Source organism: Malaya genurostris, chromosome 1 (assembly GCF_030247185.1).
Source record: "Malaya genurostris strain Urasoe2022 chromosome 1, Malgen_1.1, whole genome shotgun sequence".
NCBI classification, from domain to species: Eukaryota; Metazoa; Arthropoda; class Insecta; order Diptera; family Culicidae; genus Malaya; species Malaya genurostris.
Window position 1 is genome coordinate 161959392 of NC_080570.1, and position 24319 is coordinate 161983710.

At 39.7% G+C, this 24319-nt stretch overlaps 1 protein-coding gene across 1 annotated transcript in view; it reads left to right on the forward strand.

Moving 5' to 3' along the window:
- LOC131426547 (uncharacterized) overlaps positions 1–18218 on the forward strand; it is a 30211-nt gene extending 11993 nt beyond the window's left edge. The window contains exons 3-9 of the mRNA XM_058589376.1: positions 8471–8638; positions 8702–8874; positions 8930–9017; positions 11096–11248; positions 11329–11604; positions 11666–12007; positions 12110–18218. Of these exons, the coding sequence (XP_058445359.1) occupies positions 8471–8638; positions 8702–8874; positions 8930–9017; positions 11096–11248; positions 11329–11604; positions 11666–12007; positions 12110–13309 (2400 nt within the window). The 3' untranslated portion in view covers positions 13310–18218. The remainder of the gene's footprint in view (positions 1–8470; positions 8639–8701; positions 8875–8929; positions 9018–11095; positions 11249–11328; positions 11605–11665; positions 12008–12109) is intronic.
- The last annotated feature ends 6101 nt before the right edge of the window (positions 18219–24319 follow it).

Here is a 24319-nt window from a genome sequence, read left to right on the forward strand (position 1 = left end):
CACTTTTTTTCTATCATCAGAGATGGCAGAACCAATCTTGAAAACAGATCCTTTTCATGAGATAAAATCGTATAAGTGACGTATCCAATAAACCGCTCGGGCTTCTATCCACACAGTGTTCTCTGAGATGGCCAAACCGATCCATACAAATTTGGGCTCATTCAAAGTTATAGTGTGGTCACAGATCAAATGGACTGTACAGAACACCTTCGGTTCTGGTCATGTAATATTATAAATGACGTAACCGACAAATCACACTATTTTCTTAGAGAAAAACTCACCCGATTTCGGCAAACTTGAACTCGTTTGAAAGCTGCAAATGAGTCAATAGTCAAATTGAAATGTATTATTGTTGATACTTTCGGATACTGAAACTGTTATCTAATAAATTTTGTGAATTACCTGCATCATCAGTATCTAACGGGGAAGCAGATTGTAAAACTGACATGCGAATGCAATTATGTAAGGAAAACCGCAAAAATATTACCGCAGAGACGGGACTCGAACCAGTAGCTAACTCCTAACCGGAGAAATTGATTTAACAATTAAACTACCATGCATAAGAAAACACATGAAGTGAAAGTCCAATTGAATAGACGGAAACCAGGCATTAAACGTATGAAGAATGCTAATCTATGAATAATATAAAGAATGTAACAGACGATTTTTATCCAAACAAGTGAACTAAACATCTGGATAAATTAAAGGCAATTCAAAACCACATTAAGGAGTCTGAATATTTTCCAACAATAGGACTTCAAGCCGAAATACAGGAGCTATTTAAAATGAGTGATTACATACAAATCATTTGCACCCTCTCATTCTGCTACGCAGAAGGGGATAGCACCCAAGTAGAAGCCGTTCTATCGATCAAATATCATGATAGACTCATGGGGAGGCATGGAATAGGAACTTGTGAGCTCTTAGTTATCTCATCTTTTGGCAACTAGAAATTTCGAGGAGGTGCACCTGAATTCGGATTTGGTTAAGCAAAGGGCTACCGACAAAGGAGACCCTCGATGAAATACATAAGGTACTTCCAGCACAATCATCGTGGTGATGAGGCTCGATTTACCTAATATTTTGACGCAAAGCAAAGTCATTGCATTACATTCATTTTGTGGAATTTGGCCTTTCTGTTTCAACAAACTTCGCAGCCGATTCTTAGCGTACAGAATCATTGAGTGATTAGTAGTACTACGATTTTACTGACGTTAAGAACTCTTACAAGTTAGAACTCGATGTAAGAGGTAAGTTCGTTTTGGCTGAAGAAACCTTCAGAATAGTTTCGATTTCGCAAGCACAATGAAGATGCGGACTGAAATTCGAGTTTCCGTTACAAGTGTTTCCAAGTACTCATATCTTTACAAAGGATATTGAATCAAATATAAACTATACAGCTCCTGAAGTGGATTTAACTGACTACACCGATTTTAGAATTCCGGTTCCAGTATCGAATCGTTTCTCAAAGCTCAATCGTTTCCTCAAAAAAGTCCAAATCAAATTTCAACTACAAAATTGAAATTAAAGGATTTATGGTCCCATACAAAATTAATGAATTTTATCCGATTCTGGAATTACAGGGTGATGAGTTTTGAAAATTCATATCGATATAGAAGATGACAATCCAAAAAGCTTCAAAGTTGAACTCAAAACTATTGCAATTTGATCGTCATATTAATTTATGGCCATACGAATCGTTTTCGGTTATGCGGGTTCCTGAATACCGGTTCTGGTAGAACCGTAAACTCTAAAGTGGAACTTATTTCGACATCTCATGGAATGTTCAATCGATTATTACACGTTTAGATTCAAATTCGATCCGATTTGCAGTTTCGACATTACAGGGTGATGAGTGAATTGAACTTTAAATTGCCGCTTGAAACGACGGTCATTAAAATAATGTCATGAGAACTAAAACACCGAACAATATTGCAAAAAACTCATGCGGATGATAAAAAAAGGTATCATCTCACTGTTAGGTGGATTAAGCACGTTTTTAGTACTAAATTTAGTGCCTTAATCTTTTGTTTGGGATCGTAGGAATTAAATCCGAAACCAATGATTATCGATATTCGAAAGTGTGAAAGAAACATGTCAGTTTTATTCGTATTCAAGTGCTTCAGTTATGTCGTTGACATTACCCTTTCGTCTTTTTTTTTCGTTTGCGGAATTTAATTGTGAGATACTACGCCACGGCATGACGCACAAATACTCAGTGTTTTTTTCTTTTTTTTTTCATTAGTTCTATTCGAAAATTTGACTAATTTTGTAAAATTTACTCAATTTTGGAAAAACAAAGCATGCAAAGTAGCTTTCTATGTGAAAAAGTCTTCATGTACAGAAAGCTCACATTTGTTCGAGTTAGTGCGAAATTCGTCATTTAAAACTTTACATACTCATAGGCCCGTTTTTCTCTGTATCGTTCACCTGGTAGAGACATTTAATTTTCATTTTTTTTTCTCTTCAATCCCCTGTAAGTTCCAAATCAAAGTACCTCCGTCCGCCTCCTACCTATGTTATGTAAATTCGATCCCTGCATAATCAAAACTAGTTGAAGCGTATCCTTCTGAAATCACCATTTTGATTTACATACTTCTTCGTTCACGTCTCTTAGCTTCTGCTTCGTGGCGGCCAATATCGATATCGGGGATCAGTGGCGTATGAGATTACAATTATTTTCGTCACTCATGCAAATACACTCGAATACCGAACGCGGGCGTTTGTCAATGTTTGTGGAGGGGCCTCTGTCTGTCTGTCTGTTTGTGAACAGAGTCTACATGGTAAAATACGAGCAGAGCACTTTGAAACGACGATGCTATTAAAAGCGTCAGCATCGGAACCGTCGTCAGTGAACTTGAAGTTCAACAAATCGATTGCGGTGAGATTGTTTTTAGCAAAGGACGAAAATGTGGCTTTTTGTGTTTTTTTTTACGTTGTTCAACATTGTTGGATGCCCATTAAAACTGACATGGTAAAGTGAACAATTTTCCTTCGGTCGGTTTCGGTCGGAGCTCAGAGGAGCCCTTTACAAAAGACGCTTCCATTCCGTCAATGTTTATGCAATGAATCGCTGCGGTTCAAGAAGCCGCACGGAGAATGTTGTTGTTGTTGTTGTTGTAGAAAAGAATGATACCACTTGCGCGTCGCAAACCAATGACGGTTCGGAACGTGGGCGGGTAGTGTTTTGTCCGGCTAGTTTATTCTCTCCTAACCCCATCAGAATTGGTTATACAATAAAACCATGGTCGGCCGGCCACCTCATCGTTCGTCTAGTTCGTGCGGCTAGTTTTTGCGGCTGTAGAGAAATGGAACCTCACTCGTTGATCGATATTGTTTACATCGTGTTCCGCGCCTTTCGACTGTCGGTCTGTCTGTTTCAGATTTTTATTGATCGCTGTCACATCGCTGATGATGGTCGGGAGGGTTTGTTGTCTGACGTGTGCGACCTGGCACTCAAGCAAAGCAATTTTCACGCGCACTTTCCGAGTACATATGACCGCTCAATGTCCCAACGAGTCGTCGTCGTCTTCGCGTACCGTCAGCAGTTCTACTTGCTAGACTGCCTCCGACTGTTGTTTGTGATGTAGATTGCATGGATGATTACTTTTTGCAGAACAGCCAGCATGCACTGGGCGTTATGATGAATCGTTAGTTGTGAATATGATCGTTCTAAGGGAAGCAGAGCAGACGCAAAATTGGGTGAGTCGCTGCGTTTCTAGAATGGAAAGTCGAACTAGTAGGTTTCGGTCACGTATTTGTGTATTGATTTGATTCAACATGCTGATGTCTGCCAAATAGGGAGGGGGGGTTTGGCACCTCATGGGTATCGGTTTGTTTGCTAGAGTGCAATAATTTTAATTTATTTTACTAGCATAAGTTGATCAGAAAGCGATAGGTGTAGGGAGAGCGGAAATGATATTAACAGGTCAGAAAAAACGCAAGCCGAAAGCGAAACGTAGAAAACAATTAATGCTGATGCCATTTCCACTCTCCCTACACAAATCGCTTTCTGGTCAACTTATGCCGGTAGAATTTCTGCTCCCACTATACTATACTACTGGTTTTTTGCATTGGAGAAAAATACAACGAAAAGGAACTATTAGAATTACTTATCTGTTGAAATATTGAAATCGGCTTACAGTCTGATATTTTCTAATCACAAAATTTTCGCATTTTTTCTCGATTTTTAAAATTAGATTTGGCCTTCAGAGTGTGCAAGTGGTGTCAGATATTGTATTGTTCATTCCATTTGAATTAAATTAGAGGATATTTTTCGTATGATTATGAATAAAGAGTTTTTTTTAACGTGTACGTTTTTCTTTTCATTATAGAGAACTATACAAATTATTGCGCAATATTTAATTATATGTCAGAATGTTTGAAATAACTAATCCGTACTTTAGTGTAAATGCATCGTTTCAAATTCAAGCAGTGAAGAAGGAGAAAGCTTACCCACCCGCCTTTTTTTTCAAAATCGACCCAGGCTGTGTTTTGCAAAGATGTACGATTTTCTCATAAATTTTTTTCAATATAGAGGATAACGGCAAACGGATAATAAAATGGATGGTTCAGTTATGAACCGAATTTTGAAGCCGAGTGCTAGAACTGATTTCTGAACCTTGCAACTGAATATCTGAATCTGATTTTCGGAACGGGATCTTAAACTCAATTTTGATGCCAGATTCTGGAACTGAATTCTGGATCTAAATTGTTGAATCTGAACTGAACATGTGTTCTGGAACTGAATTCGAAACCAGGATTTTGGTTCGCCCTGAACTCTGAAGATTCTGATTCTGTAGCTGAATTTAAGTTAGAGAATTTCGGTCAAGAATTCAGTTTTCAAATTCGGATTCAGAATTCCGGATCAAAATTCAACTCTAGAATTCAGACCCAGAATTTAGCACGAAAATTTTCAAAATCTAGTTCCGGAATCTTCAGGATTGTGGAACTGAGTTTTGGAATTATATTCGAGACCTGCACTCTGGAACTGAACTCTGAAACTGGATTCAACTTCAACTTACAACTAGATTTTGGATCTAATTTCTGGTCTTGGATTTCGATTCGAAGTTCCAGAATTTCTGATTAAAAACTTAGTTCCAGAGTTCTTAACGCGGATTCTGAAATAGAGTTCTAAATCTGAATTGCGTTCAGAAATTGTTGAACTCTATTCTAGTCTGAACTTCAATTTCAAAATTCATATCCAGAATTTATTTCCGAAATACAACTGAAGTCTTTTTTATGCGAGTTTACGTACCGCATAACTCTGAAAATTCGCATAAAAAATCGCATAACTCTGAAATTTCGCATAAAAAATCGCATAAAAATGACCTTAGTGTACAGTTCCAGAGTCCAGATCTAAATTAAAGATCGTGATCTCAGTTTCATATTTCGGTTCCCAAATGGTGCTTTTTTGCAAATCGACTTGAGAATAAAAAAAAAATTTTCAGTGTAGGACTCGGAAAGGATTGATATTTTTATTCGGAAATTTGACTAATTTTGTGAAAATCATCAGTATAACATTCAAGTTTTCGAATAAACAATATCGAAAAACAAAAATTCCTAATCGAGTCCCACAAATTGATTTTAAAAATTCGATTTAAAAAATTAAATATCGATTTGCAAAAAAAAATTGCAAAAACTAATTTTGATTACAGTAGTTTATTCCTGGTAGTCAAAGTATGATAATTTTCGAGCTTGAAAATCACCATAAACCACCCTATAACCACCCTCCCCCCCCCCCCCCCTCTCGCACAAGAATTTTCCGAAATCCAGAAAAAATGTTTTGATGCCTAAAAGTTTTAGAATTGAATAAAACTTAATAGTATAATATAATAGTTTCATCTCGAAAATTTTTTTTTGTACAAATCAACAAATTTTAGATTTCAAACGCCTTGGAATTGTTTGAAATGTCGAGATCTAGTGTCATCTCTAATTTTTTGTTTAAATTCGACTCTGGAACTTTAGATTCCCAAAATCGAAAAATATCGAAAATTTGTTTTCAGTGCCAAATGTCTTAGAATTACATGAAACGTTAAGGTTTTGTGTTATCACCAGTACAGACTATCATTACAACCTTCATAGGGTCTGTCTCTGACGATATCCAGCCAGCAACCAGTGACACCAGTAGAGGTGACAAGCGATTCTAAATACACTCTCCTACTCAGTGCTTGAGCGGAAAATAGGTATAGAGCGAGAAGACTGGTGTTTGATGAACAGAGAAGATGTTTGGATGTATGGAAGGAGTGAGTGAAAAATCCGTGCGAAATGCAATCAGGAAGTTCGGTGAGGATAACACTTTTGAGGATAACCTGAAAACGCTTCGAAAAAAAGGTCCTGCTAACCCTTAGTTGAATAAACGTATACTGAAGGCGTTCGAGCAAAAGAAGGAGGTTTCAGTTCGGGATGTGGCCACTTCTAAGTCAAATGTTCTTCGTGCTAAAGAACGTTTGAATATTCGAACCTATAAGAAGCAGAAACAACCAAAACGTAGTCCGAAACAAGAAGCATAGTTCAGGCCGAGGGTTCGAAAGCTGTACAATACGATTCTTGTTGGAAATTTGAACTGCATAATCATGGACGACGAAATCTACGTCAAACTCGATTACAAATCCTTGCCGGGACCACAATATTATACGGTGCGGGAAGGGCAAGTTTTTTAACCAGTCCGAGACATCGATTTAAGTCGAAAAATTTGGTAAGAAAGCTATGGTATGGCAAGCAATTTGTAGCTGCGGTAAGATTTCGAAACCCTTCATCACCACTGCTTCAATGAACAGCGAAATATACTTCAAGGAATGTTTACAAAAACGACTTCTACCCATGATTCAAAGCCACAAGGATCCTGTTGTCTTCTGGCCAAATCTTGCTTCTTGCCACTACTCGAAATCAACGGTAGAATGGTATACTACCAAAAATGTCACTTTCGTTTCAAAAGACATGAATCCACCAAATTGCACACAACTTCGACCAATTGAAGAATTTTGGGTATTTACGAAGGCACATCTTAGGAAACATGTCTCGGCAGCCGAAACCATTCAACAGCTCGAAAAAGATTGGAAAAAAAAGTGTCAAAACTTGTCGCCAACAAGTCTGTACGGAATTTAATGAGGAACGTTTGCAAGAAGGTGCGCCAGCTAGTCTACAATTGCTAAGTAGCAAATGTTCAGAATAATATTCTGTTGTTGTAGTCTAATATTATCAGTATATCGAATGAAATTTGAATATCTAACACTTGTCAACTATTTACAGCGAAATCAAAGTGCGTCCATACTTTCTGGGACAGTCTTTATGTGTCGGTTGTGTCTGTTATGCTTTGTGCGATGATTCGTTAAACTCAAGCGGTTACATTATTGCGCGCATTTTTTCGGGAGTACATTTCACCTAAAATTGTCTAAACAGTAATGAATATATCGACGTAAAGATTTCAACTGGATTTTGAAACCAGTTTGACAAAAAGACGATAACAAAATGTCAAACAAAATGTCAAAATGTCAACGACCGACGCGACGCTTCAATTACTGTCAGCAGCAACGACAAGGAAATGGATGAAGGTGCGATTCGGTCACCTACTGCCCATCAACCCTTTTTGCGAATTTAATGACAGCGCTTTTCCTCCAAGCAAAGCGGATTGAGAAATCCAATACAAATCGTATTTATTGTTTCATGGTACAAACAATGTGATATGAAAATAAATTAATGGAATATTCTAAATAAATTCGATGCGCTTGAACGATTCAAGAATTCTATAGCATTCCAATTGAGCAGTTGAGAAAAGTGATCTTTAACATTTTTCTGCAATTTTCTGAACAAATAACAAGAATCGGAATGAGTTAATTCCTTTTTTTTTATTGCAACCATCGTGTCAGTTCTAATCAATTACTTTTCTATCGTTTTCATGATGATGCTTCATTCCGTATGTTATCAGTTTATATTCCTCTGCTAGAATATAGTCGCAGGCCAATTTGCTGGTCCTTCTACAAAGGAGCGAAATTGAGACAAAAAGCAAAACTTAAACTCACTCAATATGTGGCAAAACAAACACACTTTATATACAAAACACACATCTGCGGGGCACCACATTAGCTGGCAGATGTTTAATCAGATTTGCAATCAAGCGTGGTCATTAACATTATAAACACAGGGAAACCGAGTGTCGGTGCCATGCGAACTTGCTCATCTGCCTTTCATGCCTTGGGGATGAATGGATTTGATCCTTGAATGGTTTGAACACTGGAATCCATTGAACTGTCTGCAGCTACTCTAGCTCTAACTCTAGCTTTATATCTGTGATACGTGTGAGTCGTGTGGGGATTGGGATCGTATCGTTGATTAAAGTCTGATTGCTACAGTGGCAATCAAATGATGCTCAACGACTTTGATTTTTTTTTTCGTTCCTCCCACGATGCTTTTTCTTCTTCTGATGTACAGGGACTAATTTTCAATTTCTTTTTTCATTTTTACTTCACAGGCTCTAGGCAATCTTTACTTTGCCATTCATACCATCAATCATCTGCAGATTTGGAACTTCCTCACACACGAATGGGAAACGGTCGAGGGTAAAAACATCCATACCGGTAACATCGAATCGGTTGCTACAAAAGAAAAGGCTAAATTTCCTCAACAATTCTTCCCGGAGGTAATTTTTGTGTGCTTTATATGAACCTCAAAATAAGGAAATAATTTTATTTTGTATTTTTAGTGCAAATGGTCACGTAAGGGCTTCCTGCGAACTCGTTGGTCCCTGAACGGAACTGTGTTCGATCTGGTCAATATCCATCTGTTCCACGATGCTTCCAACCTGGCGGCCTGCGAGGAATATCCATCGGTGTACTGCAAAAGCCGACGGAGGGCCCTGGTGCATACACTGGAAAGGTACAACAGTTAGTTAGATGGAACTACCTTCTAAACTGTTTGCTTTCTTTGTTAGATTTCACATGGATAAGCTGAACAAAGCTGTGCCATATTTTGTCTTCGGTGATTTTAACTTTCGGTGTGATACCGAAGGTGTTGTAAAGGTAAGTTTCTTCAACTTCAACTTTTTCTTCAAATTCTGCAGTGATTTTTCAAATGACTGCCCGTTTATATTCGAAGTCGTTAAAAATGGGGAAAGTATTATCTCTAAACGAGCAGCGCCTCTGCTTTGACTGCCGGAAAGTTCGGATCTAAAGTTCCTTCTTCGTTCGCATTTTTTTGTGTTGATGAAGGGAATAGTTGAACCATGCATAGAGAACAATTAAGAAAATCAAACTGTTTATGACAATGAAATTGATGCCCACTTGGTTCATAAACCTCAGTTCTATGAAACTTTTAATTGTTTTTTTTCCGCAGTGTAGGAATAGGTTTGATAAAACGCTTCTTCTACGCAAACCATACACCAGAGTGCTCACCGGCGTGTACACCTCTGTGAAAGTATCTGCATCCACCTCAGAGAATTTATTAGCTAATGCTCTAGCACTTAGGTGCGATTCAGTGGAGGAGGTAAAAGGAAATAAACAAACGCACTCATGATGCGTGCACACTTTCTACAACAGTGGTGTATATATGTGAAAGAGAAGAGCTCTCGTTGAAGTTGTCAGTGCGAGGGGAGAAATTTTGCTTGCTCTTCGTCACACAGAGGAGATGGACATCTCTGATTTTGATGTGCATTAGGAACAGTTGATTAAGACCAGATACCTCCAAAAAATTCACTTATTGTTCGAATAATATTTCCAAATTATTTCCAAAGATGCTCGTCGAAATACTGCCGCCACCTCTCGATCACCTCACAGTCGTTCGTGAGAAGATCCCCGTTGGTGTCCTTGCACATATCGGCCTGTGGCACATGGCCTCTGCGCGAACGGTTCACCTTCTCGTAGAACTTCCTTGTGTCATTAGCACGGAACAGCTGTTCCATCGCTTCGCGATCTCGGTCTTCCTGCTGGCGCTTTTTTCTACGGGATACCGAGTTTAGTCTGTTCCGCGCCTGTCTGTATCGCTCCTCGTTTGCTCTCGTCCGGTGTTGCAGCTTGCTCGCCCAAGCTGCATTCTTCTCGGCCACTAACTGTTCACATTCGTCGTCAAATGCTACCTATGGCAAAACGGATGTCTCTTCAGCCATCTTCAAGAGTAGCTGCACCAAGCTGCTCTTCCGTTGGTAGTGCCACTGCCAACTGCTGCGCGTAATCTTGGGCTACTCCAGCATCCCGGAGCCGCGCGATGTTAAACCGCGACGTTCGGTTTCAACGTTGGGTAGCCACCGTCGAAAGTTTTGAGCGCATGCATACAGCAACCAAGTAGTGGTCCTAATCTACATTCGCACTGCGGTAGGTGCGAACATTGTTGATGTCCGAGAAAAATTTTCCGTCGATCAAAACGTGGTCGATTTGGTTTTCGGTCTGTTGGTCAGGTGATCTCCAGGTAGCTTTGTGGATATCCTTACGGGGAAAAAAGGTGCTTCTGACTACCATTCCTCGGAAGGCCGCAAAGTTGACACACCGTTGGACGTTGTTATTCGATGCGGCTTGCAGGCTTTTCGGCCCGATTACCGGTCGGTACATTGCCTCCCTTCCTACCTGGGCATTCATGTCACCGATGACCATTTTTACGTCTCTGCGTGGGCAGCCGTCATAGGCTTGTTCCAGCTGCACGTAGAACGCTTCTTTCTCGTCATCGGGTCTTCCTTCATGTGGGCAGTGCACGTTGATGATGCTGTAATTGAAAAAACGGCCTTTTATTCTCAACTTACACATCCTAGCGTTGATCGGCCATGTTCCAAGTTTCCAATCGTAGTCCTTATTTCATTGCGTGGGTCTATGCCGATTGTTCCGGGTCGTATTCTCTTCTGTATTATTCGTAATAGATGTTTTACGGGAGGCTTACTAGGCCTACGCCAACCCCCTGTCTCGCCGAAGGATCATCGTGCTTGTTCTGTTTAACGTCCCAACTAGCACTAGGACGATCCCGTTGGTGGGGTTGCCACCTTGGATTTAGCTGGACGAGATGCAGCATTTCATACTCAGCCGCTGGATACCAGAACAGACGCATGAATGACGCATTGTCCAGTCGTTTGCCAACCATGTAAAAGTTTGTAATTCTTTTCTTTTTTCTCTTGCAGAAACTGACTGAGGATCTCACGATGCACCAAATCCCGCACGCAAAACTAGACAATACCAAGGTTCAGTACCGAGATTCGGAAGGTGCGAATGTACTTACGGTGGGTAAGAAAGAGTTCAATCATTACGATCAGAGCACCTTCAAGGAAAGTTGGGTCAGTATGAATGGCTTGGGTGATGGTTCGATCATGTCGGTTTCATCTGGCACTTTCTCGTGTTATTTTTTTGTTTTCAGCTGCGTCAATTTGACCGCGAGCTGGATTCGCTTCGCAGCATACTGTACGAGTATCCAATCACATTCCCGCCCTCCTACCCGTACGAGGAAGACCCGCTGCAACCGGCCAACTACATGTCCACTCGCTGTCCGGCCTGGTGTGACCGGATACTGATTAGTCCTGCGGCCCGCAAACTTATCGACGAAGGACGTGAGAACGGGAAGGCACAGACTGCAGCGGTTGCCAAAGATACTTACGGTATCATCGGTGAAACGGTCTGCATGGGAGACCATAAGGTTGGTATCGCTTGCTTGAAAAGGTGATGATAATATCGAATATATTTTCCTTTCGTTTCAGCCGGTTTATCTCAATATTCGAATTAAGACGAGTCAAGGTATTTTAAATTACTGTTCCTGTGATACGCATGCGCCTAAACGTGTTGAATACTTTTCCAATAATAGTACTTTCAATGTCAATAATAATAACAATAATAGCTGTAGTAGTAATTTAGCCGGTAAACATGTTAGTAGTATTAGTAGTCGTAGTAGTAGTAGCAACAATTGCGAAGCAAACAACGCCACAAATAGTAACAACAACACCAACAACAACATCAGCATACGAACTCCTACTACTGCTAACGAAACGCAGCCTTCTAGTGGCTATACTTCAACTATCATCACTAGCACCATTTGCACACCTGTTTGCGCAATCGTTCCTTCTTCCACAACTACTACTCCCAACACCACCACCACCACTACAAGCAACAACAACAACAACACCGACGACAAATCATCGCTACAGCCTAACACCAAACATCACTGTTCATACTGCTTCGGTCATATTCAGGCCACATTTGATCAGATCCTTTCCGAGTTGGAGCTATCCTCCGTTGGATCCTGTGTGCCCGGAACGAACGAACCGGTTGACCAATCGGATGGAGGGGCTGACGAGCCGTCACTAGCTGCAACAAAAGCACCATTGCCGGTCCGCATCAGCGTGTTCGATACGGACAGTAACGCCAATGTTTGTATGTGTTCATTGTACAGTAGTAACTTTAGTCTAGGTGGAGAGATCCGGCATAGCCGGTCCGGTTCCGTCAATCATCTCGATCAGCAGTTTGCTTCGGCGTCGGATACTAGTCCTCAAATCTGTCCCAACTGTCGAAACATTATCAAGCATCAACCGGTCGAACACCGGAAGACACTCATCTCACGCAGACTGATGTTGGCTAACGACATAATTGTCAATCGTATCGATACGCACTATTTAAACACTTATACAAACCCCACAGGGAAGTCGACACCCGGAGGTACGATCAATCATTTTGAACCATACACTCCGGAGAGTGTAGAATCTCATTCGCCCGTGCCGGAAGGTGTCATTCGGTTGGACCTTAACGAATCTCGATCCGGTGATATGCTGCTGGATATGGATCAAAGTGCTCCACTGTTGAAGGAAGCAGACAGTTCCATCCAATCGCCCACTACTCGTTGTCCAGATGGTTTGGAAAAACAACAAACAACAACAACAACAACAACGGCCACCAAGGCCACTCTAGCAGGGAGAGCTAATTCGACAAAGAAAAGTGTCGGTACCGATGGTGGTGGAGGGACCAGCACCAGCACCACTAGTCGTGGAGGTGTTTCCCCGCGTCAACTGAAATCTCGCCTGGAGAAGCTCAAGCGAATCTCGGATCGTCGAAAATCCTATCAATTAAGTCGAAGTACTGGCAACAGTAGTGAGGGAACGCTAACCGTCGCCACCGGAACGGCCAGTGGCGATGAGTTGCTAACACTGAACGTTAGCGGAAAGTCTAGTCTCGGCGGTGCTGCTGCTGCTGCTGTTACTGTAACTGGTGATGGTGCGACACAGAAGGATGATCTAGCACTCGTTTCATCGTCGGATGCCACCGGATGTGGAGACACTGACAAGCGAGGGACTGAGCGGAGTGATCGCAAACTGGTCAACTGCTGTCAGCGGCATTGCTGTGCTGTGTCGTAGTGGTTTGGTGAAGAAACATTATTTGTGGCGTATGTTTCGGTTGTACTTACGTGGTTCATTTTAATTTTTTTTGCGAAACAAAAGAAGCAAGAAAGTAAAACAATTTGTTTTTTTATTCTATTTGAGTGTTTTTTTTTTTCAAATTTTATTTTCAACTACATGTTTCGTGTTTGTTTGTGTGTCGTGAAAAAATACGTGGTCGCTGATCTCCGGTCTAGAAAACAGTCGAAACAGCAGTTTGTTCACATGAGTGTGCATAGGTATAACTAAAGGAAGGAAATTTCAGGTGTCTGTTTTTTGAATTTAAGTACGGAACTTACAGTGTAGAGAGTTTTGAGTGCGATAAATTTTGAAACGTGTTTCAATGGCGAGAGTTTTGTCTCTAGATATATTAAGTATTAGCAAATTTGAGCTAGCTGGAAGACGTGAAACGAACCATAATTCTACACGTATAAAGTCGATATTATCAATACGAGATGCGTTTTTACCGTAGGTTCTTAAATAATCCCGTGATTGAAAGAGAGCAGTTTACAGCAAATATTGTGCTGAAATTTTGGATCGTCAGTTAAACTGGAACACTTTGAGATCGATAGAGCGAAAATGGAACTACTCTCAGATTCAGATGTGTCAGACTTCGTACTATCTAGGGTATTCGTCAGCTTTATCTACATTTTATACCTTCCAGTAATCGAACACGACGATTTGAAAGAAATCGACTTTAGAACAGGGACCGCGCAACTTCGGAAATTCGCGTAGAAAAAAACACAAGATTAGAGAATTTTTTTTTGATACCAAATGTCTTAGAAATGCATGAAGAGATCTGGTGTAATCTCAATAAATATTGTTTTGGAAAAAATTGAAAATTTTCCAAGTGTCACAGTTGACTTAAAAATATTTGTTAGTGTTCTAACAAATTTTATATATTTTCTATTGGGAAAAGTAGTGAAAAGCTCTACTTTATCTGCTGACCAGAGGACACCGGTCACAAGTACTCAGGGCAATTCAGAGGTGGATGACGACAGATTAACACTTACCCGTTCATTTGAGACTACCGATTCACAAAGATTTCTTTTTTAAAAGTACACAATAGCGATTTTAATAACCTAACCATAATTTATTCAAATTTAAACAAAAGAACAACCTTAAATAGAAACTACGGAGATATATGTATATTCATCTTGTAGATATTAATTATATTTATTAAAAAAACAATATTTCAAGGTGCGATACGTTGGCTAGCATGCTGCGGCCAGGTTGGGCGCCTTCGATGGTCCCATGTGGACTGACGATATAGTGCCCGAGGATTTCGGGAGCGAGAGTAAAACGGTTTCACATACCTTCGGCTGCGACGCGCCGGTCGCTCGTGGTCTGGTAGTGGTGTGGAGAATTGCCAATACTTATCTCCGAGTACAGCTTCGTATGCTGTGGGTGCTGCTGGGGCCACTGCGGTGATCGGTAATGGTTTTTGAGCAAGCACTTTGAGGGTTCGGGATCGCGGGACCGTATGTTGATGAACGGTCGTGACGGACTCGGACGGACACCAGGTTTTCAGGGGGGGGGTCTCACAGTGCACTATAGTATTGAGTGGGTTTTTTATTAGAGGGAAAGACGCACTTAACTATATCGGGCATCCGCTACCGATAGGACCCTCTAACGAGTTCCAATTATCACTTCCGGGTCACTATGGTACGTTTTTCGGTCCCAGAGGACACCACTCCGCGATCATTCCCTCCATTCTGTCACACGCGTTCACGCACAAACAGTTAAGTCGTGATACACTTCACTTTTTGCCCGATGTAACGTTTATCAAACCCTTCTGGGCTGATCTTGTCCGAGTATCCGCGATTCCGAGTACTAGTGTCGACTCTATAGTAGAGTATATAACAAAATAGCCCCGATCCATCTGCCGGGGGTCCTTTTATACCTCTCGCTCTCGCTAAATCCTCTCTCTTTCGCTCGCCTGATCTTCCGGAAACGGACACCTGAATTCGTTATCATCCGAACGCAACGATGATAGTAGTGTAGATCGATCATAACGACGATCGAACTAATCAATTATTGTCATGCTGTTTTAACCTAGCTAAAGAAATAACCAAATGACTGAGAGCGATGGTAATCTCCTATCTAGGCGCCGAACGGGAAGTAAACATTTTGTTTATGGTTTAAGAATCCATCAGATCTTGTGAGTTGATGTTCTAAGGCATTGATTTTGGGTATACTGGATCTTCCAAGTTCCCGGTTTTTGAAATATAGGGATATACTGACAGTGAATGGTCATACATTTCATTTTCATCGAATTTCATGAAATTTAACCGACTGATCCCGATGTTCAACTGGATGAGTATAAAAGGTTAAGCATGGTCGAAAATCGAACATTTCTTCTTAGACGGAACTGGACGTCGTGGTGAGAGCCTTCCACCAACAGCAACAAATATAGACTTTTGGCGTGGTGCTCAGATCCTGGATTCTGGAACAAAAAAAATAGATCTGAACTCCGCATCAGAATTTTTGAACTGAATTCTGAACCATAGTTTAATTTTAGAACTCAGTTTCAGAATTTACTTCCCGAAATCAAAATCTGCATGCTGGGAATTGAATTCAGAACTTCCGTTCTGGAACTAGATTTTGTTACTGAATTCAGTTGCTTTATTCAGGTTCGGAATTCAAGTTCAGAATTCAGTTCTAGAACTAGTTTAGGAACCTGGATTCTGAAAATAGTTCAAGTTTTGCAACTGAACAGTCTCAGTTTGTTTTTTATTTTAGTTCCGATTTCCGAACGGATAAACAACGGATGAATTTTAATGCGGTTCTTTTTTAGAATAATTAAAATATTCCCATAGAAGTATGCGAAGTTTTCCTCCTCTGAGTATGTAAATCTACAAAGAAGTATAGCATTCATTGTTGTATCGTACTCTCATTTGTTCAGCGCTATTTGTGTGGTAGAATATGTTTGTCGTCAATAAGCCATACTTTAGTATAGATACACCGTTACAATTCCGGAAATTTCTGGTTACGGATGTCGTTTTCGCTTGATGCCAAACCTAAAACAGTTTCCACCCTAACTGCTGTCGAACCGTTTTTTTTTCGGATTATTTCCAAAAATCTCAAAATTTTACGGATTCCCAAAGTCGACTTTTCTAAAAAAAATCTTTTTAGATTACATCAGATCTGGACGTTTTTTGCATTTCGAGGACATTTGACATTCAAAAAAATTCAATTTTGCGGTGTTTTTCTACGCGGATTTCCGAAGTCACGCGGTCTCAAATTTTCTAAGTCACAAAGTCGATTGAAAAAAAAGGGATTGTTACTCCCCGAATTCCAGAATACTGCACACTAGTGCGGTACACTGAGGTCTCCTTTTACAAGGGAGATAGGTACCGCGTAGAAAAAAAACCGCGTAACTTCGAAAATCCGCTTAAACGAATCCGCAAAACTAAAGAAATTTTGTGTGAAATTGATAATTTTTTGATGTCAAAAATGCATGAAACGTTGAGAGGTGGTATAATCTAAAAAAAACGTTGAAAAAAAAAACGCAAAATTGATGAATTTTTATTAAGCCAAATGTCTTTGAAAAGCATAAAACGTCCAGATATGGTGTAATCTAAAACAAAAAAAAATTTTTTTGAAAAAAGCGAATTTGGGACGTCGAAAAATTTTGAGATTTCCGAAATAGAATTTTTTTTCATGCTAAATGTCTTGGATATGCATGAAACATCTAGATCTGGTGCAATCTAAAAAACAAAATTAAAAAAAAATGAAAATTTTGTGGTTTTTGGAATAACACCAGATCTTGCGGTTTCATGCATTTTTAAGACAAAACAAGAAAACCGCGTATCTTCGGAAATCCGCATAAAAAACCTCGAAAAAAGACCTCAGTGTATTCATTCATTCTGAAGCAAATACCCATCGTTAAAGTATTTAGTGTTGCGTTTGATGAGTCTCAAAACTGCATAGAAATTTGTAATAAAAAAAACTGACAATCCACAAAGCTTGTGATGATGTGATATATTCTGAGATCAACATACACTACTTCAAATGACTACAATTCACCGCATAAATCATTCACGTATCGCACGAGAAGGAGTGGTCCTAAGTGGCTCCCTTGTTTCGACTCGTCAAGAACAAAAAGAGTTTTTCTAACGTGTATCAAAACTTTTCCAATCTGTAGGTCACATTAGTTATTTGGGCGGTTCCAGAAATACCGACTTCATCACTTTGATCGCCGTCCCATTTAGCCTCCTTCGCCGCAGTCTATTCTCCAACTTTTGCCTCCCAAAAATGTCTGTTGTAAAGAACGAAACCTTTTTCCATTAAGTTTTATTACATGTATCAAAATGATTATGCAAATAATTTGTATCAAAGCAATCGATGAAAGTATCCGATTTCGGGAGGAGCCAGGACCGCTTGGTGTCCGTTTTCTGTGTTTGAACTGTTAGGTGGCATAGTAGTACAATAGAAACTGTTATACAAGGACGAGGCGAAACGCTTTCGCTGATCGTTATTGCAATGAAGAGTAATATCACATTTCGTCCCGTTTAAAGATAGTCTCGGTAAACATTTCGAAAGGGCGTAAGTGCAAAAGGTACATACATTGCTTCATGCATGAAATCGTGTTATCAAGTTTTATAAGATAACCAATATTTCTTCCTAGCTTTTCATTTTTTTCGTTTTTATTAGCTAGCCTGTTTTCGTTAGTGTGTTTACCCTCATTAGCTGTCACGTGCACGTGTTCTGCAGCAAATCACCAGTATTTATATGAAAAAAAAATCGCTTATTGCAACAGTATGCACCTGAACCTGAACAAAAAAAGCTTTACAATGTAAGTGCACCCGCATCGCAAAGTGCACCCAAAAAAAAAGGGCATTCATGAAAAATTACTCTATTGTTTACATTTTCTCCTTGCCTCCACCCTCAGCAGAAGACAATCAGGAAATCAGTCACCAGGAACTTCGCGCTCGGCTACAAGAATACGACGACTTGCACACGCGCATCTGCGACGGACGCGCTGAATCGACGGGAGGAGGACGGTCGCACTACGTACAGATCATTCCGAGCAGGTCACGCGATTCCACCACCGGATCGGACGATGGACACGGGCCGGGTGTTGCCGACGAGGAAGTTCCAGTGCTGACCGGCTCGTCCGATGCCGATTCGGTGTTCTATCAGCAGAATGCTGTTGACACGTGCAATTCCATGATCTTCCGGGAGACGACGGTTTAGAGTATTTTGCGTTTTTCACTCGTTTCAACCACTCGGAAGTGGCAGGCTTTATAAGCCTACTATCAGTTTCAAAATTGGTCAACCTTTTTGTTCTAGAAATTTGGTTACGGAAAATGTCCAAAAAGATTAGATACCCAAGTACTTAGAAGTACCCGCTAGAAGTAGTTTTTATCGCCTCAATACCTAGAATGCGAGTCATTTCTAACTGTAAAGGGTTATATGCAATAAGAGAACAAAAAAAAAACGATTTTAGCTACTGTTTGGAAGTTTATTGTACCGTCAAGACGATGTTGTAGCGAAAGTTAAATAGCAGCTTATTGAGTATTGCTTATTATTATATGGGGAGGTTAGAAACCATTTTGAATCTGGAAACAGTTTCTAGTCTAAAAACAACCTAGGGTAAAATCAAGTACTTAAAGTCGTACACATTTGAAGAGATATCTCGAACGTACAGAAGAAACAAGTACATTATTCGGGAACAGCAGAGCTCGGAGAAACATACCGATCTGAGTTTAAGGATCAGATGAAATTTCAGTTAACTAGGCAGCCTTATCGAGTCAATTAGACGCAAACATCCCAAACGTTTCCAGTTTCTTGAAACCGAAAAAAAAACGAGAGAGAATTTGTCTTGATAGGGTGAATAAGCCAGAATCCATCATTCCAATCACATAATTACACCTGGAATCGATTCTCAGCCTCGCACATGAGGTCAAGTAGTAGCTCAAAGATGAATGATAAAAAAAACCTATAACCTTTAATCGGAATAATTAAAGCAATGCGAATGATCCGAAAGGTAAGCGATTGGGTGCCGTATGAATTGAAGCCAAGGGACGTCGCATTCCGTTCAAGCACGTGCGTACGACAGCTTCAATCGTACACAAGAAAAGGTTTTTTTACATTGAATTGTTACTGGCGATGAAAAGTCGATGCAATCAAGAGAGAGAGAGGTCTACCAACAACAGTGAATGTGTTTTAGACGAGCATTGCAAGAGAAAAAAAAACACTTCGATTGACACGATAAAGTAATTTTGCAACATGATAATGCTTGCTCACATGTTGCACAGCCGGTAAAAAAACATACTTAGAAACGATCAAATGAAAAGTCCTACCCCCACCGCCATATAACCTCAGACATTGCTCCTTTCGATTACAATTTGTTCCGGTCGATGTATAGCATGGTCTGACTAATTATCCGAACCGGTCGAATTAAAAAAAAAAGGTATCCGTGAATTGTCCGAAAAATGGGAAAAGTAGTGGTTGGCGATGGACAATACATTGCATGAGGATAAATTTGGAAGGCGATTTGTGCACGGGAATAATTTCTCATTCCCCTCTCATCGAACAACAAACACTGAATCGGATCAGGGTCATTTCGCCGAATCCTGAAATCGTCTTAAAATCGTAATTAGAATTCATATAAATTAAAGACAAACGAAAGATGATAGCGTTAACGCCCGTTTTGTTGACCTACCATTGTGCTTCTTGAATAATGATTGATTGTTGTACTCTTGAACAAAGATTGTTTCATGAACCTCAGAAAGTAGTTCCCAAAAAAACTTGTTGACTATTAGCTACTAAACATCAAAGCAATTGCTGGTGTACCTTCCAGGCAAATGTATCGGGTATTTTCCGTTTATTAAGTAAAAATGAAAAAATATCTAATGCGGCTACGCCCCATCGTTTTGGTTCATGTGCTGTCCGACCTCGCTACCGCTCGTTCGGACTTAATTAAAGCAAAGAAACCTAGCTTTGAGTACACTGTGCAAATGAGGCGGTTACAGGTTTGTATGCAAGAGGCCGCCGCTTTCGACGGCGGGTCGGCAGCCGACTTTGATTATGTTATACAGTTATACAAGATTATGTTATACAGTTATACAAGAGACATAACATGCAGTAGATATGACCCTTTCGGCGAAATGACCTTTTCGGCAAAATGACCCTTTCGGAGAAATGACCTATTCGGCGAAATGGCATTCGGCGATATGATCCGCTCCCCACTGAATCAAACTAGAATCAATCGGCCTGATTCTGAATTTCGTTCGAATCGGATTATTTCGATCGAATGCAAAATTTTGCATTCTGTATCTCGATCGAGTTGGAGTTTTCCATACAAAAGTATCACTCGATCGGATTACAGAATGCAAATTTCCACATTCGATCGAAATTATCCGATTCGATCGAAATGCAGAATAGGGGTGAATGAACCGGATTGTTGTATTATTGCTTTCTGATGAACATGATGCTTGAGTGTAATTATCTTAAATGCAAAACTGACCTTCAAACTGGTCTCCTGGCTGGTATTTGTCGTACGCAAGCAGGGTCTAAAATTGTCATTTCCATTGAAAGAATCCAATTCAACAGACTTATAGTCGCGTTTTTACTGTCTCATTCGTAAATGATCACATCTAAAACAAACGAAGAGATTGCAACAAAAGAGAGTACCAATGCCAACGTCACTCGTTCCCCCAACGAAAAGGTAAAAAACGTCTGCTGGGAGAATCAGTCAATTGTTTTTCTTTCAACGATGCGTTGAAAATCAGTGATGTTTGCCTAAAAAGTGTCTAAAATATGATAATTCAGGGTAATTACATTATTAATTAAAATCATTGTCTATTGTTAGCTGTCACCACCGATTCATTCTCAAAGTTTCGGTTGAATATCGAAACTGCACAGTTACGATTGTCACTGGAAACCGAAAATGACGGAACAAAATTTTGAAACTACTTTTTCGCTTATGTCGTTGACTGGACATGGATCTCGTTCTACACATTTTTGCAAACAAAACTGACATTTGTTAAATCAAAAGACTCCCTTTAAATATTGCGTCCTTGAATGGCTACAGCCAACAGGACGGCACTAACGAGATTTTAAAATAAAAACCTTTCTCTAGTTTATATTTATTTTATTTCATTTAGCAGTAGAGGGAAAGCCCGCTGGAGTTGAGATTTTTGTGCTCCTTCTCCAGCAGGCATAAAACCTTCTCATCTTTCGTATCAACAGATAACATTTGTTCAGTTCACCTTTCTTATAAAAACAATTTTCTATCCAGACAATTTTCGCCTCGGATTTGGGTTGATTTTTTTTTTTGACAAAAATTCATTCCGATTCATTCGAGTTGGTCATTGAAACGAGCATACCCGAAACCAAAAGTAACCAGCAACAATATACTTGAAATTGATCTTTGATCACTTTCTGAAAAAAAATTGTGCGAATTGAAGAAAAATGCGAATGGTCGTTTACGTCACTTATACGATTCTATCTCTGAAACCGGTGCCAGCCAGTTTGTTGAAATCGGTTTATCTATTTTCATGAGAATCGAACGTCCAGAATTTTTCGGCCCTAAGAGGCGATCGGCCTTAAGGTTATATCCTCTGTGATCGAAATAAAATTGATGTCCCTCTCGGGGAGACGTCGGTTCAAAAATGAAAATTTTTCACCCTCCCGGATTTGATTCGGAATTTATTTAGAACTGGCAATGTCGGTTATAATCGGAAACCCAAACCCTGTTGAAACAGTTCGGAAGGAATGACGAAGAAGAAGAAGAAGAGATTTTTACTGGGAGATTCCATTTCGTTAGTCTATGAAAACTCAGTGGTAAAGAATTTCACGAATATGACGTCCAATCGGTCGGTCAGCTATCGGTCTTACCTTTGCGAATAATTCTTTCGACAGGTGTTAACATTTTCAATAACTCATCTTCCAATTTACTGTTATAAACGGATACAGTTCCTCGTTTCTTATGCCCCGTTTACACTTCTGCTGGCTGCCAGCATGCTGGTGTCAGTGTACTGCCCTCTTAGGAAAAAAACGTTCAACGGTGGTCCTTTGTTGGTCTAATACTTTTGATCATTGGACCACAGTTGAACGTTTTTTCCTAAGAGGGCAGTACACTGACGCCAGCATGCTGGCAGCCAGCAGAAGTGTAAACGGGGTATTATTTTGTTTTTCTCTGAGTTGACAGTTGACTAAGAAAACCTGAAAACCCAGTTTCAGGAATTTTTATGTATTCCAGTTTCGAAGGACTCGATAAGCCAGCTTCCGTACCGATGTAAGCCTCCCCCCTTATCAAGTGATAGTGTCTAAGCGATCAATCAACGATACCACCCAGAAAGTTAGTTTATTTCGACTTTTGCATCGAGAATGCTTAGTATAGTTAACAATTTGGTTGTAAATAGAAGAAAGCTAATATATAGATATCTAATGATATCAAATCGGTTAGGAATAAGCGAGGAAGGATATACATATTTTTTGTGCAACAATCAAACCAAATACATGTAACTGCAAACGCGCGTTTTGCGCGTGATCTCAAGCCATATTGATAGACAATTCGTTGATATTTTATACTTTTATTTTACTATGATGTAATAACCAAATACTTATACTCGCTCTGGTAGGCGCCTTTCATTCATGAACTCTAGCTGTTTGTTGACAGAGGCCATTACTGTAGCGGAGTTATCTTAACTGATAAGAAATATATCGGGCCGAACATACATACCTATACATGTTATAAGCTCCTCCATTATTAACTGTGAACGTTATAGCGATATCAGGCGTATTTACTTAGCAGATCTTAATCAACCCACAAGCAGCTGAACAATGGATGCGTCTCAGCAGTTAAGTATTCGATGTGCAATAAAAACCAAAATATAGCATCTATTCACGTTCATCCGTTTGGTTTGATTGGTCGCGCCACGTCGACCAGCATTCTTTACAATATCACATTTGGCCGCTCTCATTAAAACTCATGCTGAATCATTAACAGGAAGCTTGCGTGTGTTCGTTATCTGGGAAGTATGATAAAGGTAGATGCAGAACAGTAATCATATTTTAGCGTGTATTTTGTAAGACGAGCCCATCAACTTGAAACATATTCAGAAAAAGATATTTCTGTATAAAATGTTCAAAACGACGTATGTAACATTGAGAGATTCTCTTTGTTTACTTTCTCTTTCGATTATTGCAAAATATTCCTGCTTTTTTCGGTAATTTCTCCAGAGCAGAATAAAAGATGATAGCTTTAGTTATTATTATCGGTAAATAATTGGAGAGAAGGATTGCTAAGAATGCCGTAATAATCAAAAGAGAATGTAAACAAAGAGAATCTCTCATTGTTACATACGTCGTTTTGAACATTTTATACAGATTTCTGTTATGAGTTGCGGTAATGAAAGCAAAAAAAAAATTTATTCATTTCTGTGAAAGCGCGAAGGTCAAAAACAAGACAACAAAATATTTACGATGTGACATGGTTTTATCAATTGATGAATATGAAATGACAGTTCAACTGACAATATTATTGTCAAACCAAAGTAGGGATGCAGGGTTTTTTTTTCGAATTACTCAATTATTCAATAATCGAGTATTATTTTTTCATACTACTCGATTAAGTTTTATTCGATTATCCTACATCCCTAATACAACGTATTGTTAATAGCGGCTTCTGCACTAGACAATATTATTTTCAATATTCCTACTTCTTGCGTTTGTATTTGTTCACTTTTTTGCTTTAGCGATACACAATGTGAACGTCCAGCTTGCTCGAAACGCAATCGTAAGCTTTCGTGTACGATCCGTCCGAAGTTCGAATTTAGTGGGCATGAATTTCACTTCAAATGTGACAATCTTATCTGTAATACAGCTGGCAGTCAAAGTGACCAGACCAGCGTGTGCGCTGTACATCTTATTTTTTCATTGATACTTGTGTTTATGTTCGGGTAATTGCTTTCGAATCGAAAAACACTTCCGGTGAAACTCTTAACGGGTGAGCACGTTGCATCGTGTTAGTTCGGA